Here is a 24,979-nt window from a genome sequence, read left to right as displayed (position 1 = left end):
CGACATACACACAATTTTTATAACGTATTCTAATGGATCAAAAAGCTAAATATTTACAACTATTAAAATGAGTCTATGATAAAATATCTTCTAAAATCTCCAATTAACAACACATCAAACTTGAGCTGTTTTCTTAGATCCTATTAGAATAAAATGAGATTTCAAGTAAAACCTTTTCTTCCTCTACATAATCACTTACTTGGCATTTATCTCCAACTTCATACTGTAAGCCAGCAGCAATGGAATAATCACGTTTTTGTTGAGCTGTAAACAATATCAGAATATCAAGTTGACTTATTTTCAAATGCCACAAAGCAAATTTATGGAAAATACACAGATTTTTTTAACTCACCTTGCTTAGACTTCAGCCAAATTTCATATTCCACATTTCTATAGACTGCTGGATTAAGTGACTTAAGAACCTTTCTTGACAAAGGAAGGCTAGGAGAGTTCCCATTGTTTTTCGGGTGCTAAACAAAGTGAGGAAGTCCAATCAACACTGAAATGCTTTTAAAACACTTTTGAGATACGTACAAGAGTAAAATCAAATAAAGAAGAAAACTTACAAAATTAGGAAGCCTTATTACACTTTGTCAACTTCAATTTAAATTTAAAAAGATTTTTAATTAAAAAATAAAAAATAAACTAGGAAGCCACCAAAATTTTTCTCACAGTCAGATGATCCTGACTCCACTGAAAATGTTTAAAAAAATTAAGACTAAAATCATGTACTTATATGGAAGAACTAGTTAAAACCATTAAGAAAAATACCTGATCACTTGACAAAGGTTTAACTCCATTCACATCATTAGCGGTGGTAGTTTTACTCCTACAAAGAAAGAAATATAACCGTAATTAAAAGTATAAAAGTATGTTTATGCAATTAACATATCCTAACCTCATATAAACATCTCCAAAGTCACAGTTATGTTCCAAAAAGTTAAAGCTATATTCCAGTGAGCTCCTAAAAAGTCTCAGTATAAAGGTGTATTTATACACATACATACATATGTGTGTATGTATATAAGATATAAGTCAAAAAGTTTTTTATCAGTAATTCTTTTTTTTAAATATTTATTTTTGAGAGAGAGAGACAGCACACAAGCGAGCAGGGGACAGGCAGGGAGACAAAATCTGAAACAGGATGTAAGCTCTGAGCTGTCAGCACAGAACCCTACGTGCCCGTGCCCATGCGAACTGTGAGATTATGACCTGAGGCCAAAGTCAGATGCTTAACCAACTGAGTCACCATGGTGCTCCTCAGTAAGTCTTATTGTATGGCTCAATCACAAAAACAGAAACAAACAAAAAACTGTTAAATTTAGGTGCATAGAAAAGTTCAGTTTATAAAACATTCAATGTAAAAATGTCCTTTTAATATACAGATGAGGCTCCATTAAACAAAATACTCCACAGTAATCTAATGAGAGCAGACACAAACTAAATTCAGTAATCAGTGTGTTAAATGCTGATAAGTGCTATCTATGGGGTGGGGTGGGGGCCAGGTAGCAGAAGTGATAGTGTTGACACAGGCTCAAATGATAAAAATTAAATAAAAATAATAAAAAATGACTTGCTGAGATGCCTTTTTGAATAAAGAATTAAAGGTGATGAGACAGCAAATCATATGGCTATTTAGTATTCCAAGCAGTATTCCAAGCTGTTTCAGGAGAACAGCAAGTGGAAAGACCCTAAGGTGGCAAAGAGACTGGCAAAGCTGGAATATAGTGATGGCAGGTCAAACGGGAGATGAGACGAGAAACTACTTACAGTCTTCTGTCCTACATTTCCTCCTTAGTAAATCAATCTCTAGTCTTCAGAACAATCTCCAAATGTATGCCCTCAGCAATATTTAAGAGACCCCAAGCATCTTCAGTCTAGACTAAAAAAAAAAAATCACCAACAATTTCCACTACTTCAGGACTAACCAATACGAATGTGAAAAGAATCCAGGCACAAGAGTATAGTGACATCCTTGGTCTTTCCTCCTTATTACCAAGCTATGCCAATCCAATCTATGCCACAATTATGTGGCATTCTTCTTTAATTGAAGCCTTGTCCTCCTTAAGTCAGACATAATACAAATAAAAAAGTATTAGCAATGCAACAAAAAGTTAATTTAAAAAAGGCTTCCATGTTCCAAGGGCTACCCTAGCACAGTATAAAAACATTGTGCATTACAATAATCACACCTTTTCTTGTAAACTCCAACATACTACCCTTAACTCCATACTTCATCTAATTCATCTGCCATATCAGACCCAACTGTTGCTAAAACTATTAGCAGCAACCAAAGGGCATGTGCCGAAGTCCCTAAGTCCCTCCACACCAACCACAAACAATAAGTTATAACAAGCTGGTCATTCTCTCCCTCAACTTCCCCTATGTTCAATGGCACATCCTAATCAGACAGCTGTCACGTTAAATGACAGAGCAGAACTTCCATCTGTTCAAGTTAAGTAGCCTATTCTAAAATTAAATTTACCATAGCAGACACAGATTCTAACATCATTTCCCTCTTACAAAGAAATGGTAGTCAATCAAGTTTTCCGACAAGAATCAGAAAAACATAATTCAACAAATGCCTGGAATTTCAGATAAAAGGGGATATATTTTAAGGGGTGCCAGGGTGGCTCAGTCGGTTAAGCATCGACTCTTTAATTTCGGCTCAGGTCATGATCTCAGGATTTGTGAGATCAAGCCCTGTATCAGGCTCTGCACTGACAGCATGGAGCCTGCTCGAGATTTTCTCTCTCCCTCTCTCTCTGCCCCTCCCCTGCTCATGCACATACTCACTCTCTCTCAAAATAAATAAACATAAAAGAAAAAAAAAAAACAAGATATATATAAGTATTTAATGAAGAATTAGATATCCTAAGTCATAATTTCATTTATTTCTCTAGTTTTACAGTATATAACACCAAATAGGATTTTTTTTTTTTAACATTTATTTATTCTTGAGAGACAGAGAGTGAGCATGAGCAAGGGAGGGGCAGAGAGAGCCAAAGCAGGTTCTAGGCTGAGCACAAAGCCCAATATGGGGCCCAAACTCATGAACCATGAGATCATGACCTGAGCCAAAATCAAGAGTCGGCCACTTAACCGACTGAGCCACCCAGGCACTCCCCCGGCACCGCTTTTTTTCTCTTTTTCAAGTAGGATACCTTCATACTCTCGCATACTAGGAATAATATATTTTTAGCTCTACTAGGAATTGAACACAATAGGTTCTTATAAAATACACAGTAAATGTCTTAATATTGTCGATAAAAACTAATGAATGTTGAACACGGTATCTAGCAATTATGCTATACACTTTACACATTATTTCATTTAATTCTTACAAATTCCCTCCTTCAAGGAAATACTAATATATCCTAATTTTATAGCTATAGAATTAGGACGTGCTAGTGAATTTAAGTAACTTGCCCGAGGTCTAGTTAGTTGGCAGGAAACCAGGACTGAAACCAGGTTTGGCTGTCCACAGCCCCAAGCTTTTAATCACTACCCTAATATATCCCATCATCCTGCATGGAAAAAAAACACACCTCAGAGACTCCAAGTTAAAAGATGCTTGTTCACCCCTCTTTCTCTCTCCTCCCCCGCTCATGCTCTCTCTTAAAAATAAACGTTAAAAAAAAAATTTCTTTTAATAAAAAAAAAGGTGGGGGGGCACTGGGTGGCTCAGTGGGTTAAGCATTCAACTCCGGCTCAGGTCATGATCTCGTGGTCCTTGAGTTCAAGCCCCGCATCGGGCTCTGTGCTGACAGCTCAGAGCCTGGAGCCTGTTTCAAATTCTGTGTCTCCTTCTTTCTCTCTCCTCCCTGGCTCATGCTCTCTCTTCTCAAAAATAAATAAACGTTAAAAAAAAAAAAAAAAAAAGATGCTTGTTCACAACCTAAACAGAGGTATTATTCAGAGCTGTTCACATACTTATACCCCAACTTGGGACCTTTATTATCCAAAAAAGAAAAAGGCGTTAGAATCTAAGTTAAAAAAACAATAAAAGAAAGTCAAGGAGGGGAGCTTGGGTGGCTCAGTCAGTTAAGGTCCTGGATGACCTCACAGTTTGTGAATTCGAGCCCCATGTCAGGCTCCACACTGACAGCACAGAGCCTACTTGGGATTCTCTCTCTCCCTCTCTTTGCTCCTCCCCTGCTCTCTCTCTCAAAATAAATAAATAAATATTTTTTTTAAATATGCTAAAGAAAGTCAAGGAAATAAAAAATGGCTCTTTTGCATCACTGGATACATAAACAATTACCCGGTTAACCTTAAAATTTTACATTACACACACTATAAATCTATTCTACACATATACATCTAGATTATGTAGAAATAAAGCCTAGCAACCAAAACATCAACTTCAAAAACAATCCCGTAATAGAAATTAGATAAAATCAGTGGCAGGAAAAAAGAAACTGGGACTGCAGGTTGCTGTATTTCAGGAATACCATTCATAATATCTCTATATGAGAGGCAAATCCATGCAGAAACATTCGTTGAACTGTTTCTTTGTATGGCACTATAAAGACATTTTAGGACTTAAATTCATTCTTACTTGCAACTGTCATCCTCTGAATCTGATACTTCACTGTTGTTTTCATCAGCTACTTCAGAGGTGTCTAGCCCCATCAAAATTTTACTAACATCAGTTTTAAACACCTTTTCATACAGCAATTCATAAAGGAGAGCTGCAATTAATAAGAGAAATATTATGCAACACTAATTTTATGTTTTAACGTAAAATTGACAATGTCCATTGCCCAGGTCTCTAAAACCCTAACTATGCACCTGTCACACTTTATGATTAATAACACAATTTAATCAGGAAGTTACCTAGAGAGCAACTAGAATTTCTGTGCTATTAATTCAAAATCATTACATAAGATACTGCCATTTTTAAAACAACACAAAAGGGTATCATAACTGTAAAACAAATATGACAATAAAAGCTAAACATGCATACTGAGCAACTGCTACATTCCATGCACTGTGTGAAGCCTCTATGTATGGTCATATTTAATAGCCCAGCAGTCAAGTGTTATTATTGTAACTGTACAGGTGAGGAAACTTGAGAATATGAGATGTCACACAACGTTCCCAACCTTAAGAGACTCAGATACTGGATAGAAAACATTTCACAAGGGACTCAAAAAATAAATGTATTCTCAGCAGTCACTGAAGTAAAGAACTATATTCAGACAACTTTTTTGCTTTTAAAAAAACCCTCCAGGAACCATTGAAATATTTATTACCAAATACTTAAAAACAAATTACATATGGCATTTAGGACTCTCATTTGATTATATCGCAGTGATCTTTATGAAATTAAAAATTCATCAACAGGTGCCCACCCTTTAAATGAGTCCCCCAAAAGACCACTTTCTCACAGATCACCTTTCTTCCGCCCCTGATTATCAGTCAAACCACAGGCACTGACAAGTACAGGTAAGGTAGGCTCCAGGAGCTATCCTTCCTAAAGCTGAAATGTTTAAATTTTAACCAGCTGGAAGAGAAGCACACAGCCCAAGATACAAATAAACTTTCGTATCTCAAAACAGATCAATCAATTTAAAAAACTGCACTACACATATCTTTACTGGTCACGACTAGCTTAAGAACAGAGGAAAGAGCTGCTATAGGCCCAGCACTGCTGCTCTGTGTGAGGTGCACTTCATCAGATAGATGGATAAAGGAAATAAAGGTAAGAAGAAGAAAGAAACTACTAAAGCGGTGACTCTCCACTGGGGAAGGAGAGGGGATTTTATCCTCCTAGGAAATACCTGGCAAAATCTGGACAGATTTCTTTGCTTGTCGCAATGGGAAAGAGAACTCTCTACACAGCATGTGCCAAGGACACTACTAAACATCTCATAATGCACACAACAGCTCCGACAGAGTTATCTGACCCAAAATGTCAATAGTGCCAAGATTAAGAAACCCTGCTTGCTCTAGAGCCAAAACAATCAAATGCTTGATTTGTTCACTTAGATTTTCAAGGTCTACACTAACAACTTTAAAAATGCATACAAATCCTTATTACTGAAATGAAAGACTGCAAGAAAGAACTTCCTATTTACAGGTTGAACTCAAGCTACTAGCTCCATTTTTTCCTAGTCAAACAAGTTTTTAATAAAATATTAACATTTTTGCTAACCTGAGATTCTTCGTGTATCTTTTTATACAACAAAACAGAGTATATTTTCTTTGACTTGTCTGCATTGACTAGATAGCCTACAAATATAACCCCATACAAGCACAAGGATGATACTTACATTGACACATTGCAGAGTTCTCTTTATATTTTATGGGATAGACAATATCATAATGATTTCCATTTGAAAAACACAGTAATACCTGAAAGGGAAAAATTAAAGACATCTTTTAGCCCTTCATATATGACACTTACATAGCAACTTATACCTCCAATTTCTCTTACTAGTAAATAATTTCCAAATAGAAGATGATTATTTTAGAAGCAACCTAAAGCTCCAAGTTGGTCAATTATGGTACATCCAATGCTGAAATGTTACACAGCCATTAAATTAATAAGTTCTTAATCATGGGAAAATGCTTATAGGATACAAAAACTGGACACAATACATGAAAACAACATGATTTCAACTATTTAAAAAGACCATTAAAAGACTGTAAGAAATACTAAATACTCCAAAACCGTATTAAAATGCTTACCTCTAAGAGGCACAATCAAAAGTTCAATTTTTCTGATGTTTTACAGTTTTTTTCTTTTAATGTTTATTTATTCTTGAGTGAGCAAGCAAGAGTAGGGGAGGGGCAGACAGAGAGTAAGACAGAGGATCTGAAGCAGACTCTGCACTGACAGCAGCAAGCCTGATGCAGGGCCCAAACTCACAAGCCAGGAGATCATGACCTGAGCCAAAGTCAGACACTTAACTGACAGCCACCCAGGCACCCTGATGCTTTACAGTTTTAAATGCTTTCTAGTCAACTACTCACACAAGGAGAAATACACACTGATTTTGATTAGATTATGTCATGATCCAAAACTTGGATTGGAAAGGCCAAATCCAGAGCCAAGAAACTCCAAAGTCCTTTTTAAAAAGGCAGCATTTCGCTCAATTCTCCTCCCCCTTACCACCATTAGCATGATGACAAAACACTTCAACTTGGCTTGGATGATTCCAAAACAGGTAATTAAAACAAAGTTCTTTTAATAATGAATCAACTGAGGTTTTCTTCTTTCTAGGCTCACATAAATTTTCAGTTGTTTCCAGTCTGTGACTAGATATTAACACGTAGGCCAGTAAATTATCTTTATAATCAAAAATAAATCACTATTATCCAAGTATTTCTGGATGCAATGGCAGAACCTACTTTCACAAGTTATTTTACTACTTAATGTTTATACTGATGCAAAACAGTCTAGTTAATCATATACACTAGTATTGCAATGTTTTTTCCTCTAGTGAAATGTTAGGACACAGTTCTCCACTGTGATTTCTGGGGTAAATCAAATACAAAATATGATTCAGTAATGACTAACAGGAACTTTTAAAAATTATCATAAACTTCATAAAAAACATTTCAAGAAGTCACTTTAAAATTTTAGCTTACAAGGTCAAGGTGGCAAGTGATTCTTTTACTTAAATCCTTTAGAAACACTTAGAAAAATTCTTACCTTTTCAGGAAAATTATTTTCAGTTACTTGTGAAGGAGAAACATTTGGTTCCCGATAAATTATAAAATCTTTCCTGAAAATAAAATTTAGCAATTACTTCTGAGGGAATGTATTTCATGATTTGAGATTTAAGTATTCATTTATTCATTCATTCATTCATTCAAGAGCCTAATATGTGCTAAGGCACATATGTGCTCCAGGCATTGGAGATGGAGCAATAAATAAAAGATAGTAATAGAATAACTAAGTTGTAAGGTACCTATATAAAAGTATCTTTTTAAAAAATAAACTTCAAATATAATTTGCATATATGTTATCTTTAAATATAATTCTAAAAGGAGTCTTCAAAATTACAAAAACTGTGAAGACAAAATTTTATACAGAAATTTCAAAAAGGAAAAAAATAAAGCATTCACCTGCTCCTCTACTAGACAGAAGTAGTAAAATAGTAACATGATTTTTTGCCTCAGTACTAGTGGCCATTTGATGCTACTGGCCCTGAGAAAGTAGGAAATCATTCCTCTATAAAGTTGATAAGTGGTATCGTTTACAGGCCTGGAAAAATGTATTTCTTTCCAAAAATATTTTGAGAATTAAAATTTCTAAACACTGACATATTTAATGTCAAAATCTTGAGACAATTTAAAAAACTTTAGAAAAGATAAGCTTCACAACCAAGCTTTGCTATTTTAACTATTTTAGTACAACGGAATATACTAATTTCCCACTGACTTTATTTTTGTTTACTTATGTTACTATAAGGTTTACCTGTACATAAGAGAAAGGGCACTTATTTCCACTTGTCCAACCCATTCCTACATTGAAGAAAAAAAGTTGGCACTTAGGTATCTCATACTTTTTACAATAAATATGCCTCTATGTAATACCTTAATATGTACCTTTATACGATATATCTAATAAGCTGGAAAAGCTCATTAATATTAGTCTTATGAATACTATGAACACATTTATATAAAACAAACTTTATGTATGTAACTAAAAAGTTACTTAAGAAAACAGCCCAAGTCTCTGTTGTAAAAATCCTTAGTAACACAGGGTAAAAGGATAGTTCGTATTGGTGTAATAAGACTGTAAAATGGCATCTCTACATGGAGCACCTGCTGACAAGAACTATGTCCTCTAACCTAGCACCCAAGACAGAGCTTGGAACGTGTATGGGCCCAGAAAATGAGATGCTGAGTAAAAGCAGAACTCAAGAATCAGAAAGGATAAAAAGGAGAAGGTTTTCAGGGTGACTGAAAATACAAAGAGAACAGTGTCCTAGCAATCTTTCTGAAATAATTTAAAAATACAGCCCTAAATGAGTCATTTTTTTTAAGTCTTTAAGCCTTTTAGAAGGAAATGGACAGTATATATCAAAATTTTAAATATCCATATACTCTTTGACCCAGCAATTCAAATTCTGTAAACCTATCCTAAACAGGTATTTCATATGTTCACAAAAGTATAAAGAAGGATGTTCACTGTAGCTATTTGTAATAGTTTAAAAAAAAATTTTTTTTAAAGAAAGCCCCAATATTCCACTAGTAGGAAAGGAGAAATCGAATAATTTATGGTTCATCCACACAATGTATGGAACACCATGCAGTCAGGTATACACATATGAACTGACTTTATACTATGAAGTATAAAAACTAAGTCACGGTTAAAAACAATACAAAACAAACAAACACCTATTGTGTAAAAGAAAGAAACTGCTATGTTTAGTATATGTATGTGTATGTGTATGTGTATGAGAACTGGAAGGGTACATCCTAAACTGACAACGGAGACAGGGAATTCAAGATCAAGGAAAATGAAGGACTTTCACTCCATTCTGTATTAAATCTTTTACCATGAGAATGTGTTTCTATACCACTTATGAAATTAGTAAAGACTTAAAACCAGGACTCACTAAAGATAATGAGCTGAGCTACAATAAGTGAATGCAGCCACGTTTTCCTTTAAAGAAATCTGACATAAGATTTTAAACACTGTTGGGGCGCCTGGGTGGCGCAGTCGGTTAAGCGTCCGACTTCAGCCAGGTCACGATCTCGCGGTCCGTGAGTTCGAGCCCCGCGTCGGGCTCTGGGCCGATGGCTCGGAGCCTGGAGCCTGTTTCTGATTCTGTGTCTCCCTCTCTCTCTCTGCCCCTCCCCCGTTCATGCTCTGTCTCTCTCTGTCCCAAAAATAAATAAAAAACGTTGAAAAAAAAAAAAATTTAAACACTGTTTTCATCTCAAACAAAGATAATCTTCCCCCCAGAGATTTTTCATTTTAATAGTTCTTAAAAGTTGGCTTTGGTTTTCAAAATGAAATGGGTGCCATATATTAAAATAGACTTCTTAAAATAGGCCTCTACCTAACAATCAGAGCTTCTCATAAGCGGCTACAAGTGACACTCTCTGGTGTAGAGGAGATCCTTCACTCAGACCAGTGTGCTTAAATCACAAACACAAGCTACATCTACTTCATGCAAAAGATGTTACCATCACTTCTAAAAATGGAACATTATTCTACTAGTGTCAACAAAATACTACGTCTCAAATAATGTACCATTTCATAAGTACTTAATCTTCAGAATAAATTCTGTCGTAGTCTGGTTAAGTAAACAATGGCTATCATAATATTCTGTCTTCTCTAACCAGGGTCAACTTTAAATTATAAAATGTATCTATGTTCTACCATTGTATTCTACCTTAAGGCTATAATTTTATTTACTCAGCACTTATGATGTTTAATATACTTCCTTATTGTGGGTGACAGTAAAGCATTTCTGCAAAATCTGTTTTAACCATAATGAACCGTATTCAAAAACATAAAAACATTAAAAAAAAACTTTTGTTCCTAAGGATGCCATTAAGAAAATGAAAAGATAAAGTCAGAAATTGGAAGAAAATATTTGAAAGATACATTTCCAATTACAGAACTCTATCCAGGTTAAAGAACTCTTACAATTTGATAAAACCAGCAACGTTAACAAAAGATGGTCAAAATCTACAAACAGACATTTCACCAAGATAAATGGATGGCAAATAAGCACATGAAAAGATGTTCGACATCAGAGAAATACACAACCACTAGAACAGCTACAATTTCAAAGGCTGACAAGACAATGTTCAAAGATGTAGAGCAGTTGGAATTTTCGTATACTGCCAATGAGGAAGCAAAATGGCAGAGCCACTTTGAAAAAGGTTTTTCAGTTTCTCATTAAGTTAAACATACATTTACCATATGACCCAGCAATTCCACTTCTGTGTGTTAATCCAAGAGAAAAGAAAATATATGTCCACACAAAGACTTCTATTATAAGCAAATGTTCTTAGCAGCTTTAATCATGAAACAGCCTAAAACTGGAAAGAACCCAAATATCCCATCAACTGACAAATACATGGATGTGCAAATTGCAGTACTCCGTATAACAAATGACCACTCATCAATAAAAAGGAACAAACTACTGACAGATCCAACAACATGGATGAACAGATGAACGTCAAGGTGTCTTCCATAATGTAACAGGAGCCAGATACAGAAACTACAGATACTACAAACTGTACCATTCCATTTATATAGTCTAGAAAAAGCAAAACTTACAAAACAGGTCAATGGTTGACAAGAGCCAGAAGGTGGGGGAAAGGGGATTAAGTGCAAAAGGACACAGGGAACTTTGCGAAGTGACAGAAATGTCCCACGTGTGTCTGTAGTGGTGGCTACACAACACCTGTGAAATCTCATCAAATTATACACTACTTCAAATTGGTGAATTTCACTGTATGTCAATTTTACCTCCATAAAACTGACAAAAATATATTTTTGCAAAAAGTTTGAGGCATTTTTCAAAATGCTTCACTTGTTTATTAAGCAAAAGCATAAAGATGCCTTCTCTGAGAACTGGACGAAACATAACAGTTTATCAACTGTATTTCTCTTCATTTCATACATCCTAAGTATCGGGGAAAGAGAAAAACAAAGACATAAATATCTTTTTCTAATAAAGAAGCACAAACATCTGTTCAGAAAGTACATGTAAAACATCTGGGGAAGAAACCTGAGCAGACTGGGGAGAGCAAAGTGTCATAAAAATAAAAAAGCTGGCCAGCCAGCACCTTGGGAAAGAGGCACTTGTCCCACGAGCTCAAAAGCACAGCGACTTCCCTCCTTCCTCTCACACAGACTCCTAAATCAGTCTCAGTTCAGTTCACACTACCTCATTTCCTCCCTTTATCCCCTCTCTCCATTCTCATCTGGTCCATTCTTTCTCAGAACCTCTTAGCTTGATAGCCTAAATTGCTACACAAAAATTACCCTAACATTACACTGTGGGATTTTTCTTGAGTAAAAAGTTAATAAATGGACGGGGGGGGGGGGGGGGGGCATGACACTTGGATGGCTCAGTCAGTAGAGCGTGCAACTCCCAATCTCCAGGTCATCAGTTCAAGTCTCACATTGGGTGTAGAACTTACTTTAAAAAGAAAAAAAAAAAAAAAAAAAAAAAAAGCAACAGGGTGCCTGGGTGGCTCAGTCAGTTAAGCGTCTGACTCTTGATTTCGAAGCAGGTCTTGATCTCACAGGTCGTGAGATGGAGCCCCATGTCAAGCTCCGTGCTAACAGCATGGAGCCTGCTTGGGATTCTCTCTTCTCTCTCTGTCCCTCATGCTCTCTCTTGAATTTGCTCTCTTTCTCGCTTTCTCAAAGTAAACGTTTAAAAAAAAGGAGGGAAAAAGTTAATAAATGGTCCTGTCATGTCCTTTATTTTCTGTAATTGGAGTAAAAATGACCAGTAACAGGACTATAAAGATAACAACATTCTGGTGTTTATCTTTCCTAAGATGTTATATATAATGCAATATGGATTTAACATTCATTCAACATACACAAACTAATCATCAGTTTGGCACCTCAAATTAAAAGTAATGATGAAAAAAATTCCAAAAGCGATAAAATATACAAATCTTTTCGAAGATGGGGCGCCAGGGTGGCTCAGTTGGTTGGGCGGCCGACTACAGCTCAGGTCATGATCTCGCGGTCTGTGAGTTCGAGTCCCACATCGGGCTCTGTGCTGACAGCTCAGAGCCTGGAGCCTGCTTCTGATTCTGTGCCTCTCTCTCTCACTGCCCCTTCCCTGTTTGGTCTCTGTCTGTCTCTCTCTCTCTCTCTCTCTCAAAAATAATAAACATTAAAAAATAAATAAATAAATAAATAAATCCTTTCGAAGCTTTTTTTTTGAAGAAGCAGCTTTAAAATAAAAGAAAAAAATGAAAACTTCAGGAAAATGGTTATTTGTGACTATAGAACTCAATACTGAAATCACTGAATTAAAAATGAAGTTAGATCTAGAGAAAAGGCCTTCAGAAGGTAATTGTCTCCAAAACTGGAACAATGCTATACTTCTTTTTCGACACTTCATGTACTGTGTACATTTTTCCATGTATTCAACATTTTTTTAAAAAAACATGCAATTTGTCTTCCCACCTCTCTGGTCTCATCTACCTCCAAACCATCTCTGCACAGTATTTTATCCATCCATTCAGACAGCCAACAAAGATGCCAGGCACTATTCTTGGTTCTCAACAGTGAACAAAACATACTCACTTCCTGCCTCAAAAAACTTAAAAGGTTTCCCAACACCAGATTCTCAGGCCCCCACGCGTAGACTTTGATTCAGGTCTGGAATAGTGGCTAGGCAATACGTATTTTTACAACCACCTCAGGTAATTCCAAATGCAGATGGTCTATGGTTGACACTCTTGAAATGCTAGCCTAAAGCATAAGCTTCTAACTACTGAGCCTAGCACTGAATGCTCTTCTGTGATCAGCCCCACAGATGGCCCTCTGACTTCTCACTACCTCCTACCTTCACATGCTCCATACAAACTGAACTGCTTTCTGAAAGCTGCCTTGCTCACAATTTTCCCTACCCAGAAATGCCCTTAACCTTAGGCATTTTGCATCCAGCAATCTATTCAGACTTCAAATGCCAACCCACTACCTCTTGTTTTGTCTACTTCAGTAAAAATAAAAACTTGAATGCCTATAGTATCATTTCTGTACTTTTTAATGTTTTATTTATTTTTGAGAGAGAGCGAGCATGTGCACCTGGAAGCGGAAGAAGGGCAGAGAAAGAGGGGGAAAGAGGATCTGAAGCAGACTCTGCACTGACAGCAGAGAAACTCATGAATCACCAGATCATGACTTGAGCCAAAGTCAGATGCTCAACCAACTGAGCCACCCAGATGCCCCACATCTATACATATGATACATGTGCTTTCTCACTTGCGTTAGATATTTTTCCCTATTACAGGGAAACTTCTGAGAACAGCACCCAAACCTGTTACTTCTGCATTCCCAGAGTGCCTGGCAATTCTTGGCACTCAACAAGGACTCAAACTAGTGTCAGAGAACCAAATGGAGATACCAGTTGTTAATCAAACACCCTGTTCCTATATTATCCCTTTTCCTCCCTACCTAAATCCTCTTCTTAGCTTCTTCCTTTGCTAATATCATTTTAAACTCAATATAGAGATTACCTCTGGGGATGATGGAATATTCTACAGGGCATTCTATGTGGCATTTCATGGTGTTTGGATTTTTACAGGGAGAATAGTTTTGTAAGCAGAAAAAAAAATTCTTTTTAACTTCAACATGACTGAGAAGGCATGACAGTAGGATTTGGGGAAGTGCCATCCTTTTACTCTCAACAGTCTCTTCCTTCTCCTTAAGCTGATCATGGGAAATGGAACTATATAAAAGAATCTGTCTTCTCAGTGGCCTAAAGAAGCAACAAATCTTGCACCCTGTCGATCATGCCCAATACCCGTACCAACACAGCATCCTGAAAATCATCACCAGTGTTATTATAGGTCTTTTATTCTACATTCAGATGTCATTATGACAAAGGTAAAGATAGCATGACTCTGTCCTTAGTGAGGCAACATCCAGTATACAGCTCCAACTGGTTTCCACATAAATGCTGCATAAAATGTGCAACTAAGAAATGTTTATTAAAGAAAAGTACTCACTATAACTGCTCCATACACCATAAGATTACATTTTAATGAATTTTGAATACATTATTTGAATATATAAAAAATATACATATATTACAGAATCACTGCATACCTGTGGATTTTCCAAACGTTTTAAATACTCTTCAAATGACCCTTCTATAAACTGCAAAAATAAATAAATAAATAAGTCTATTAGAAATACATCAAAACAAAAACCTTTTCATTGTGAATTCCTGAGTTCTTACATGAACCTTGGATACGTTAGTAATGATAACAGTAATACATGTATATACATTCAACCTAATTATTAAAATACGTAAAAATCATTAAGTAAAGACCGTAAAGATACAAAAGAATTCAGAAAAGTAAACATTATCAGAAAAGATCTCCTGGACAGGATACAGCCAGGCACAGACACAATGTGGTGTGAAGAGGCACTGTGTTGGGAAGACAGGAGTCAATTAGCCAGGAGGAACAGGAAAACCTGGTGGGGACAACAGACTGAGAGAGGAACTCAACTGGACACCTGTTTATAGAGGGACTTGAGCCCAGGAAGGACTTGCAGACTGAGGGAGAAAGCAATTCAAGGTCACTGCTGGTGACATTATGAACAGAGAAACATACAAAGCAAGCACTTAGGATTATTCTGGTAATGGCCAGTGCAGAGAGGAGAATTAAAGAAGGACAATATACTAGCTAAGAAATATTAGTTTACTAATATAGATATGCATACAACTCTTAGGTCAGTCATAATGCTACATATTTTGTTGAACCAACTAGGTTTTTCATTTGCTTCATGCTTTAACATAAAAAGTTTATTTAAGCTGTTATGTTTTTTGTTAGCCATCACACTAATTTAATTGAGAAATCTCCCAAAGACATTCATCTGAAATACCAAACTCAATTTTATTTAAATTATAGTCCCAGTTAATTTAACAAAGTGATACACTTAGAAACATACACTCTCCAGTCTATTAAAATCTTCTGAACACCCATTTCCTTTTTTGAGACTGATATTCCTTTATTGATGATATGCTGTCAAATGCCCCAAAAGTATCTTAAGTTTTAACACATACTTATAATAAAATAGCCACATATTTTAAATATCCCACCAACCAGAGGCTACTCTTCTGTATTAGGTAATTATTTATACTTTAGGGGAAAAAATTAAACCCACAAAACCATTTAAAGTTAGAAGAGACTAAGTGGTGTTCTGACACAAGCCTGCATCCAATCTGAGATTCTCCTTTCTAATCAGAAAGTATCCATCTAGACTCTGACTAAACATTTTCAGTAAACAAGGCACACATCCCCCACCCTCCTTCCCATGACAGCCTTTTCCAATTTTGGCCAATAGAAATTGTTTGAAGGTACTTATTATAAAAGGAAATTAAAACTTTCCCCATTGGAACTTCCAACTTCTGATCATACCTCTTAAGACTGTAAAGGCTAAATAAATATATGCAAAGCATTTAAACAATGCCTGGCACATAGAAAGTGCTCAACCAATGACAGCAATTTCCATTACTTGTGGTCAACAGTGTTTTACACTCTGAGGCCAATAATAATGATTAACTTGTAATTTCTTTAAAATACTTAAAGACCATTCCACTCTCCTCACCTCTCCCCGTTTTCTATCACACCCTAATACTTTTATCTAGCCTCCACACAACACCAGTTTCTTTTTGTAAGACAAGTTCTCAAATCTGATCAAGTGGGTAACTCTCCTTTCTGGAACATATTACTGTCTTTCTTATAACACAGTACCCGGAATACACTCAGAATGTCACCAGTAGTAACATTTTTCCTGAATACAGGAACACTAATCCAAAAGCACATCCAAATTAAGACACCGAAAGAAACACACACACACACACACACACACACACACACAAATTAAGAGCTATTTACCTATTAAGTTTTAGAATTGAGTTATTTACAAGGTGTCAATGTTTTTTTGGCAGTCAAAGGGGAAAAATATTAAAAAGTCATCAGATGACATCATTCCAAGTCATAAAACCCAGAACTAGTAAATCCTACTAAGGCTTTCAATATAAAATGAAAACAGGCCACTGTGGCATCTTATTTCACAGCCTACTATATACTACCGAGAAAATTACAGTAAGTTGTTATACAACATTATAGCAATTATTAATTATTTACATAATTAGTGTTGTGATGTGTGATTCATAATGATGAATCCCAAAAAGTAAAAATCTGTAACTGCCTCTGATAAAATCAAAGACTCAGTATTAGCTAAGTTCAGCATATTTTTTTTGCTCCAAGTCTGAAATTTTTTAAATTCACAGAGGATTACCAATCACAGAAAACTATTAGTTAACCATGACAAACAATTCCCTGACCATGACAAAGCTCCCTCTTAACATGCAAGGATTCTGTCCAAGTCATGCTTCCATTTTCCACAGCTCAGTGTCTTTATCATAGAAGCTTTCTAAATGTCTAAATAAATGAAAACCACAAAACAACCTAAAAATATCACAATATAATTGGATTTAAATCCAATAAAGCAGTTTTTTAAGGGGTTTATCTTCATAACCTGCATTAAGAGCCAGCCTGTGAAATTCCCACCAGATCACTTCTACAGGCTAAGATGTAAATGCAAATCAAGACACCATTTCATGTTTAAAATTACAAATTACCGCTTCAAATTTCTCTCTGTTCTCTCGAAGATAGTGAATACAGGCCATTCTGACTTCCACATGGCGAGACTGAGAATGCAATACCTGAAAAGAAAAAGCAACACGTTACTAAGCATTTTGTTAAACGAGGATTTAAGTTACAACCTAGCACTTTCTTTCACACCCAAAATAACCTCAAAACTGATAAAAATCAGTCTCTCTCCATTTGCCTTTCTGGATTTTCTACATCTTTATTCATACCCACCTCTTCCTCTAACCACAGATGACATGACATATAAGATCGATACTACTCCTTAAGTCATTCTATAAAGCACTTATTACCATTTCTCCTTTAGGTCACTTTTGTGAGGAAATCTTTGTAAACTTAGATACTTTCCTCTCTTCACCAGCCCTCTTCTACCTCTGCTCTTCACAAAGCATGGCTAACAGAATCCCTGCAAAGTAGTGGTTACCTTCATCCTATGCTTGTTGGAAAAGAGAAGAGGCAACTTCAACAAGAATCCTCTTTAAGGCTTTAAGTCTGTAAGAATTAGATTTCTTTTTTCCCAATAATTTTGAATTACTTGCTTTATGTAGAAATTTAGTTCCACTGTGGTTTCAGAAAAACTAAGGTACTCATTCTTAAATCCTTAGTTGTCAGGCTTACACAACTCTTGAAAAAACATCCAAGTGGGCAGCACTTGGGATGCAAACATGCTGCTATGTGCTGTCACCCCAACAGCCTTGAAACTTGCTCTTTGTCTCAAAATATTTCGTTTTTTTCCTAATTTTTTTTTAATGTTTATTCATTCTTTGAGACACAGAGACAGAGCATGAGTGGGGGAGGGGCAGAGAAAGAGGGAGTAACAGAATCTGAAGCAGGCTCCAGGCTCTGAACTGACAGCACAGAGCCCGACGCAGGGCTCGAACTCACGAACTGTGAGATCATGACCTGAGCTGAAGTGGGACCAGACTGAGCCATCCAGGTGCCCCTCATTATTTTCTTTTAAACTAGGCTCCACGTACAACATGGGGCTCCAACTCAAGACCCCAAGACCAAGAGTCACATGCTCTACAACCAAGCCAACCAGGAGCCCCAGCCCAAACCAAAATCTTAAAGCACCAACTGAAATAAGCCACACTACAAAGATGATCCAAACTCTCTCACATAGTAGTCTCTATATTCTTATGCTAAACAATTAGTTCAACAAAAAGATAACTCACTGGCATTTTGTTTCTTACTAAAATGCTAAAGCTCTGGTGTGAAAAAACTAGTATTATTAAGTGCTTAGAACTCTTGGCTAGCCTCAAATACTTTAACTATCATGCTTAAAAGATTATAACTATTTTCTATTAAGGGGTGTCTCAAATGAAGGTGTTCCTGGTACCTTAAAGGGTCAAGGCAGGAAACAAACAAAAACCCTGAAACATTGAAAAGAACCACATATCAAAAATTAATTAACCACATGTCTAACTACTAATAAGGCTCTTAGAATTTATATTAATGTAAAGTAGCTTTAAGAGTTACAGATCCAGCCCTGCATCCACTCTGGGGGCTCTGCACTAACACAGAGCCTGCTTGGGATTCTCTCTCTCAAAATTAAACCAAAAAAAAAAAAAAAAAAAAAAAAAAAAAAGGGCATTACAGGTCCACTCAGCAAACAACAGATGTCGGAAAGGATGCAGACTTTTACACTGTTGGTGGGAATGCAAACTGGTGCAGCCACTCTGGAGAACAGTATGGAGGTTCCTCAAAAAATTAAAAATAGAGCTACCCTGCAACCCAGGTATTCACACTGCATTACTAGGTATTATCCAAAAAATACAAAAATGTTGATTCGAAGAGGCACATGCACCCCAATGTTTACAGCAGCACTATCAACAACAGCCAACTTATGGGAAGAGCCCAAATGTCCATTGACTGATGAATGGATAAAGAAGATGTGGTGTGTATACATATATGTGTGTGTGTATGTATACATATGTACACACACATGCACACACAAATGGAATATTACTCAATGATCAAAAAGAATGAAATCTTGCTATTTGCAACAACGTGGACGGAGCTAGAGTTATTATGCTAAGCAAAATAAGTCAGTCAGTGGAATTTAACATAACAGATGAATATAGGGGAAGGGAAGAAAAAAAATAAGATAAAAACAGAGAGGGAAGCAAACCACAAAAGACTCTCACAGATAGAGAACAAACAGAGTTGCTAGAGGGGTGTTGGGTCGGGGGATGGACTAAATGGGTGATGGGCATTAATAAGGGCATTTGTTGAGATGAGCACTAAATGTAAGTGATGAATCACTAAATTCTACTCCTGAAACCATTATTTACACTATATGTTAACTTGGATTTAAATAAAAGAAAAGTTGGGGCGCCTGGGTGGCTCAGTCAGTTGCGTGTCCGACTTCAGCTCAGGTCATGATCTCACAGTCCATGAGTTCGAGCCCCGCATCGGGCTCTGTGCTGACAGCTCAGAGCCTGGAGCCTGCTTTGGATTCTGTGTCTCCTCTCTCTCTGCCCCTCCCGTGCTCATACTCTGTCTCTCTCTGTCTCAAAAATAAATAAAAACATATAAATAAATAAATAAATAAATAAATAAATAAATAAATGTATGTATGTTACAAATCCAAATAAGTGATTCCCTCTCATTCAGAGTGAGCAGATAATTCAGCAAAACGGAGGCTCTAGCTGCACATTTTACAAGTCTCTCTGATAACAGCCAAGGTTCATTTGTACTCACTCACAGAACCAGAAGAACAACTCTCTGGACAGCTAGTTATGTCTTTACATTAAGATACACTGAAGATGCACTAGCTGAGGTTAGCAATGAGTTTGTTTTCAGCATACTAGCTGGTTTCCAGCTTAACGGAGTACACCTAACATTGCTATCTTGGGAACTATTAAAAAGCCTCCTTATATATTCAAAACTTCCAGCTCTGGAAGAAATGTTTCTGTATAAAAGTAACCACCACACAATTTTTTTTTTCCCAATTCAACAAATGATATTTAGCAAACACTTCTTCCACAGAAGCTATTTTAGACACTATTAAGAATCAAGGTATTATTACTTTGAGTAAACCAGTGTCCTCTGATAGGGCTTCCTACCATTAGCCAAGCGAAGATAGTCTTAAAGCCATTTACCTAGCAACAGGTGGCAGACATTAACTGAATAAAACTTATTTTCCATCAAAGACAATGGCAAGCAAATCTGTCTTTTCCCCTCTTTCAACAAAGATTTTATTAGCACATGAAATCTGAACCTGTCGCTCAGAAACAAAATTCTCAGCAACTTCCATAAGGTGTAGGGTGCTGGAGCTTTTACAAAGTCAAGCACTGCAAGAGAAACAAGGTTCAATGACAACTATATAAAAAGTGTAACTGCAAATGAGGATGTATGAACAGACCCGAATCAACCTGCAGCCTGGAGCAGAGCTTGTGCAGCTGATACGCAAGTCTGGGGATGAGAACTGAATGTGTGTTGCTGTAAGCCAGTATGATTTTGGCATTATTATTTAAGCAAAAGTTGGTAAAAGAATATCCCACCATAAAGACAATGACAAAAGAAAACAAAATAGAAAAAAAAAAGGTGTAACTGCAAGCTCAAGGACACTCAGGAAGAATGCAAATATTAAGACAAATATCTCTGCTAATTATTATACACACACACACACAACCTAGAAAATAGGAGACTTCCCAATCTTCACTTGGGACAAGACAGTGATAAACACTGGGAAAGGCCGAGACATACTGCTTTAGCAAATCCTCTAAGAGCACCCTATTTTTAGCTCCATGGCCACAGAGCTGATTCAGGTCAGGCCTCCTGCAGGCCCAAGTCCAGAAGTGTAAAAAGGGAAGGACCTATCTAAATCAGGTAATTTGGAGGGAAAGACTACTTCTAATTGAAGTCTCTCCCCCACCCTATCCCCCAAAGACTGCCAATTAGATTACTTACTCTGGCTCCTTCTTAGAAATGATAAATTATTTTTATATTATTGGGAAAACTGTTGGCCAAAAAGTAAATCTTTTGTACATACTTTTAAAGAGCACACCCTTTAAGCCTGACTTTGGTGTTACTTCCCTTCCCACCCCAACACACATGCACCTTGCCCTTAGCCGTGAAGGCTACACCCTTAATCCTCGTGTAGTGAAGAAATGAGCTTCCCCCAAAATTCATGGTATTAAGCTTTCTAAGCTCAGTATACTAAAAATCATAATCACATAATCAAAGGGGGGTATTTCCTTATATCTAATTTAAATCCTATTACAAGATACAATAAAATGTGTTCTATGACAGGAGTAACAAGTTCTTGACACTAGCTTTTGCCCCTTTCTACCTAAACACAGAGATCTCACCTCAGTAAGAGAGGTTTCTGTATAATCATGTTTGCCAATTATGGCATACAATATAGAAATTACACACAGTTTTCTACTTCAATATAAACTAGGATCTGGATAATCCAATGCCAAATAAGCACCATACTTCCCTTATTTCAATTCATTTCTACCTCCTTCCTTACCAATCTCTTGCTAGAGCTAACACTATGTATAAATAAGGGCTGATGAATTCACTTCCACCCATTTCCCCTGCTTCCGGAGGTGCTGAGGAGTCCACGGGAGGGTGAAGAAGAAGAAGGCAGGCAGATGGAGATCCAGAAAATTCACAAATGGGACAGACTGTTTACTAACAGTAAAGACTGGGGTGGGAGTGTGTGAACATATCCCACAACACTGAAACATCCTAAATTTCTAAAAATGAGAGAAATCTAATGAACTGAAAAAGAGCTGGATTTAGGGAGCTGTACAAAGAATGTCTGAATGACAATGCCAGCAACATAATACAAAGCTTATGTAGTTAAATCAATGTTAGAAAAAAAATTTTTATGATACAGACGCGGAAACAAGGGCCTCTGGAACATAGCTGGCCCTCAGAAGTTGAAAAAAATGAGAATAGTCTACAGATGTTAAGTAAAACATTTATTCATAAGTAGAAATTTTGGAAAACTATTTAGCATTCAAAAAAGGTGAGAAAAACAGAAACATAGAAACTCCACAGGAAGGGAAGAGAGGAAGGAAAAGCTCTTAAGCTGAAGGAAAGCAAACTGTGAAAGGTATGAAATACACACCAGGGCAGTAATGTGAAACTTTTGTCCAACTATTTCGACAGCTATTTTTCAATATAGGATGGGTTTTGGTGACTGCATACCAACTACACTCTGTTATGTAACATGGAAAAAACTCTCTTATAAAAGAAAAAAATTTTCCTGTTAGAAAGTGATTTTGACCATTAGCAGGGGAAATTCGGTCAAGAGCCTAGAGAACATCCAACACCAAAACAGCCTTTTAAGAAGAAAATTATTTTTAGTAAACCTTGTAGAGTCTAACAGAGGGTGGAATCTACTCCAAGACAATTGCTTTAAAACAGTTATATTTTTAAAAGGCTGACTTTCCCAAACTACATTTTTCCGCTCTGAAGTCAAGCGGACATCGACGAGCTAGACTCCCCCACATTCCAAAGTCCAGTAGAGAAAAAACAATGCTCAGCGAGTTATGCCGGGTGCACCACCTCCTCTAGTAAACACCGGTTTACTGGTGTGAACGCTGTGCTTATAAAGCCGAGAGAAGGTGAATGCGGAACAGAATGGAAAAATATCATTTCGCCAAGTCCCGGCAATCAATCTACCGAACAAGGCGCTCAACAGGCCTCACAGGTTGTCCTCATTATCTCTACACCAAGAGGGACAACACACCCAGTTAATTTATGTGTTTTTAAGTTTCGATTTACAGCTTCCAGACCCAGGAAAGTGTCCCATTCCGGCGTTACAATGAACCGCTGTGACGACAGCCGGGCCACGCGCTGCTCCGGACGTGGGCGGCCCGCAAAGCTGCCCGCCGCCTCTTTCCCACCCAGCCTTCCCAGTCCCCCACCCCATTACCTGCTCCGCCACGGCTCGGAACAGGCACGACCCGTCCTTGGCGACCAGTTTCCGATACAAGCCTAGTTTCCGCAGATAGGCGTCCATCGGCGTCGCGTCCTCGCGGAGCCCCGCGCCGCCCTGGTCCACGCCGTCGGAAGCGCCGACGGCCGCCTCCATGTTGCCGGTCCTACTGCAGGCCAGGCGCGGCGCGGGCTAGCCCCACATGGCCGCGCCGCCGGCTCCTCGACGCCCCGGCCTAGGAGGGGCGGCGGCTCGGGCTCGGGCTCGGGCTCCGCGGGCGGCGGCAGGCGGCGGCGGCGGCCCGAGGCAGCGGGCGGCGCTCCCCGCGCGCATAGGGGAGCCCTGCCTAATGCATGGCTGTGCGCACGCGGCCGCCTCCCGAGGGACCACGCGCCCGGCGGCAACGGGGGCAAATTAAAGAAACCCCGAACGTGAGAAGTCGCTGCCCGGCTCAGGAAAACAGCCGGGGGTCGCCGCCCCCACAAGTTTCCTCGTCCCGACCGGGGTGAGGCGAGGAAACCCCCGGCACCCCGCGTGCGCGGGGCCGGCTCAGGGGAAGCGAGGCCTGCGTCCCCCGCGCGCTCCCCACCCTAGGAGCCGAGGAAGCCAAAAGAGAAAGACGCAGCCTTTCCTTTCCCCACCTCGCAGGAGGGCGCCGAAGGGGCGGAGAGCGGGTGGGGGCGCCCGGCGGAGGGCAGCACCCTCGCAGCCCAGAATTTGTTTTCACTTTCGGCCCCACAGCGGAGAGGACGCCGGGAGGTGTAGTTTTGGCAGCGGCAGGAAGTCGGCTTGCGGAGGGTGGGGACGCGCGGACCGTCCTACCCGGGGGAGGTGCCTGGGAGGCACGCGGACTACAAGTCCCTACAGCGCGGGCGCCGCCGCTGCCGGGAGCCGGCTTCGCGCTTCCCGGGCACCGCGTCCGCGAGCAGGCCGAGGGTGTCCGCGAGCCGATGCGGGGCGACCTGCGCGCGCAGCCCCGCCCGCCCAGCTGCCTACTGCGCCGCGGGCCCGCGAGAAGTGCGCGCGCCCTGCTTGCGTGGAGTTGCCAGGGACACCGCGGCGGCTAGGTCGGCCCTTTGTGTATTCCCAAACAGAGGGCGCACCTGTCTGCTCCCCTCCCCCCCGGCCTCTTCTGGCGTTTCCATGGAGGTGGCTTTAACGGCTTAAGCAGAAAAGAGAGCTAATTGGCGAGGTCTCCTGGAACTGGCACTGTGCGGGACGACACAGGCTGTCCATAAATCAACCGTAGACTGCCGATTCCTTTTAGAAATTAGGACTACAGCTCCTGCCCTATGGCAAGATGATGTCTTTGCCACAGAGTGTGTTCACCCTGCCTTTGTAACTGCACACCGCAGCACAAAGTGATGTCACTGGTCAGAAAAAGTATTTTTTTCTTCAAAAATCCATCTTGTAATTGCTTGATAACATGCTGGATTTGCCGTGGGTTCCAGCAGTGTTTGAGGCTTCCAACTCAACTTTTTACTCTTAGAAGCTGAATGACACGTTATGCTTTAGAACCCAGAATTTATCCAATATGTTTTTGTGACACCAGAATTTCACGGTGCTAATATACTACCGCATTTGGTGTTCTAATTATCAAAATACACAGTTAATCATAAACTCTACTCCAGTCTTGAGGCCTTATGGGGACAAGGGAGAGAAGAAGAGAAAAGTGTAGGGTTACTCTAGATTTAGACATGTAGTCAAACTCGGATACGGGCA

The 24,979-nt window shown here is 38.6% G+C and overlaps 1 protein-coding gene across 1 annotated transcript in view; it reads right to left on the bottom strand.

Annotated features, from left to right (window-relative positions):
* The window catches only part of OTUD4 (OTU deubiquitinase 4), a 46,414-nt gene extending 22,201 nt beyond the window's left edge, over positions 1–24,213 (bottom strand). The window contains exons 1-10 of the mRNA XM_058721261.1: positions 23,255–24,213; positions 17,331–17,414; positions 14,783–14,833; positions 8,432–8,478; positions 7,664–7,736; positions 6,279–6,360; positions 4,562–4,694; positions 772–829; positions 353–470; positions 200–264 (exon numbers count right to left, since the gene is read on the bottom strand). Coding sequence (XP_058577244.1) covers positions 200–264; positions 353–470; positions 772–829; positions 4,562–4,694; positions 6,279–6,360; positions 7,664–7,736; positions 8,432–8,478; positions 14,783–14,833; positions 17,331–17,414; positions 23,255–23,413 — 870 coding nt within the window. The 5' untranslated portion in view covers positions 23,414–24,213. The remainder of the gene's footprint in view (positions 1–199; positions 265–352; positions 471–771; positions 830–4,561; positions 4,695–6,278; positions 6,361–7,663; positions 7,737–8,431; positions 8,479–14,782; positions 14,834–17,330; positions 17,415–23,254) is intronic.
* Between the last annotated feature and the right edge of the window lie 766 nt (positions 24,214–24,979).

Source organism: Neofelis nebulosa, chromosome 3 (genome assembly GCF_028018385.1).
Source record: "Neofelis nebulosa isolate mNeoNeb1 chromosome 3, mNeoNeb1.pri, whole genome shotgun sequence".
Classification (NCBI taxonomy): Eukaryota; Metazoa; Chordata; class Mammalia; order Carnivora; family Felidae; genus Neofelis; species Neofelis nebulosa.
This window is presented reverse-complemented; position numbering and strand designations above follow the sequence as displayed.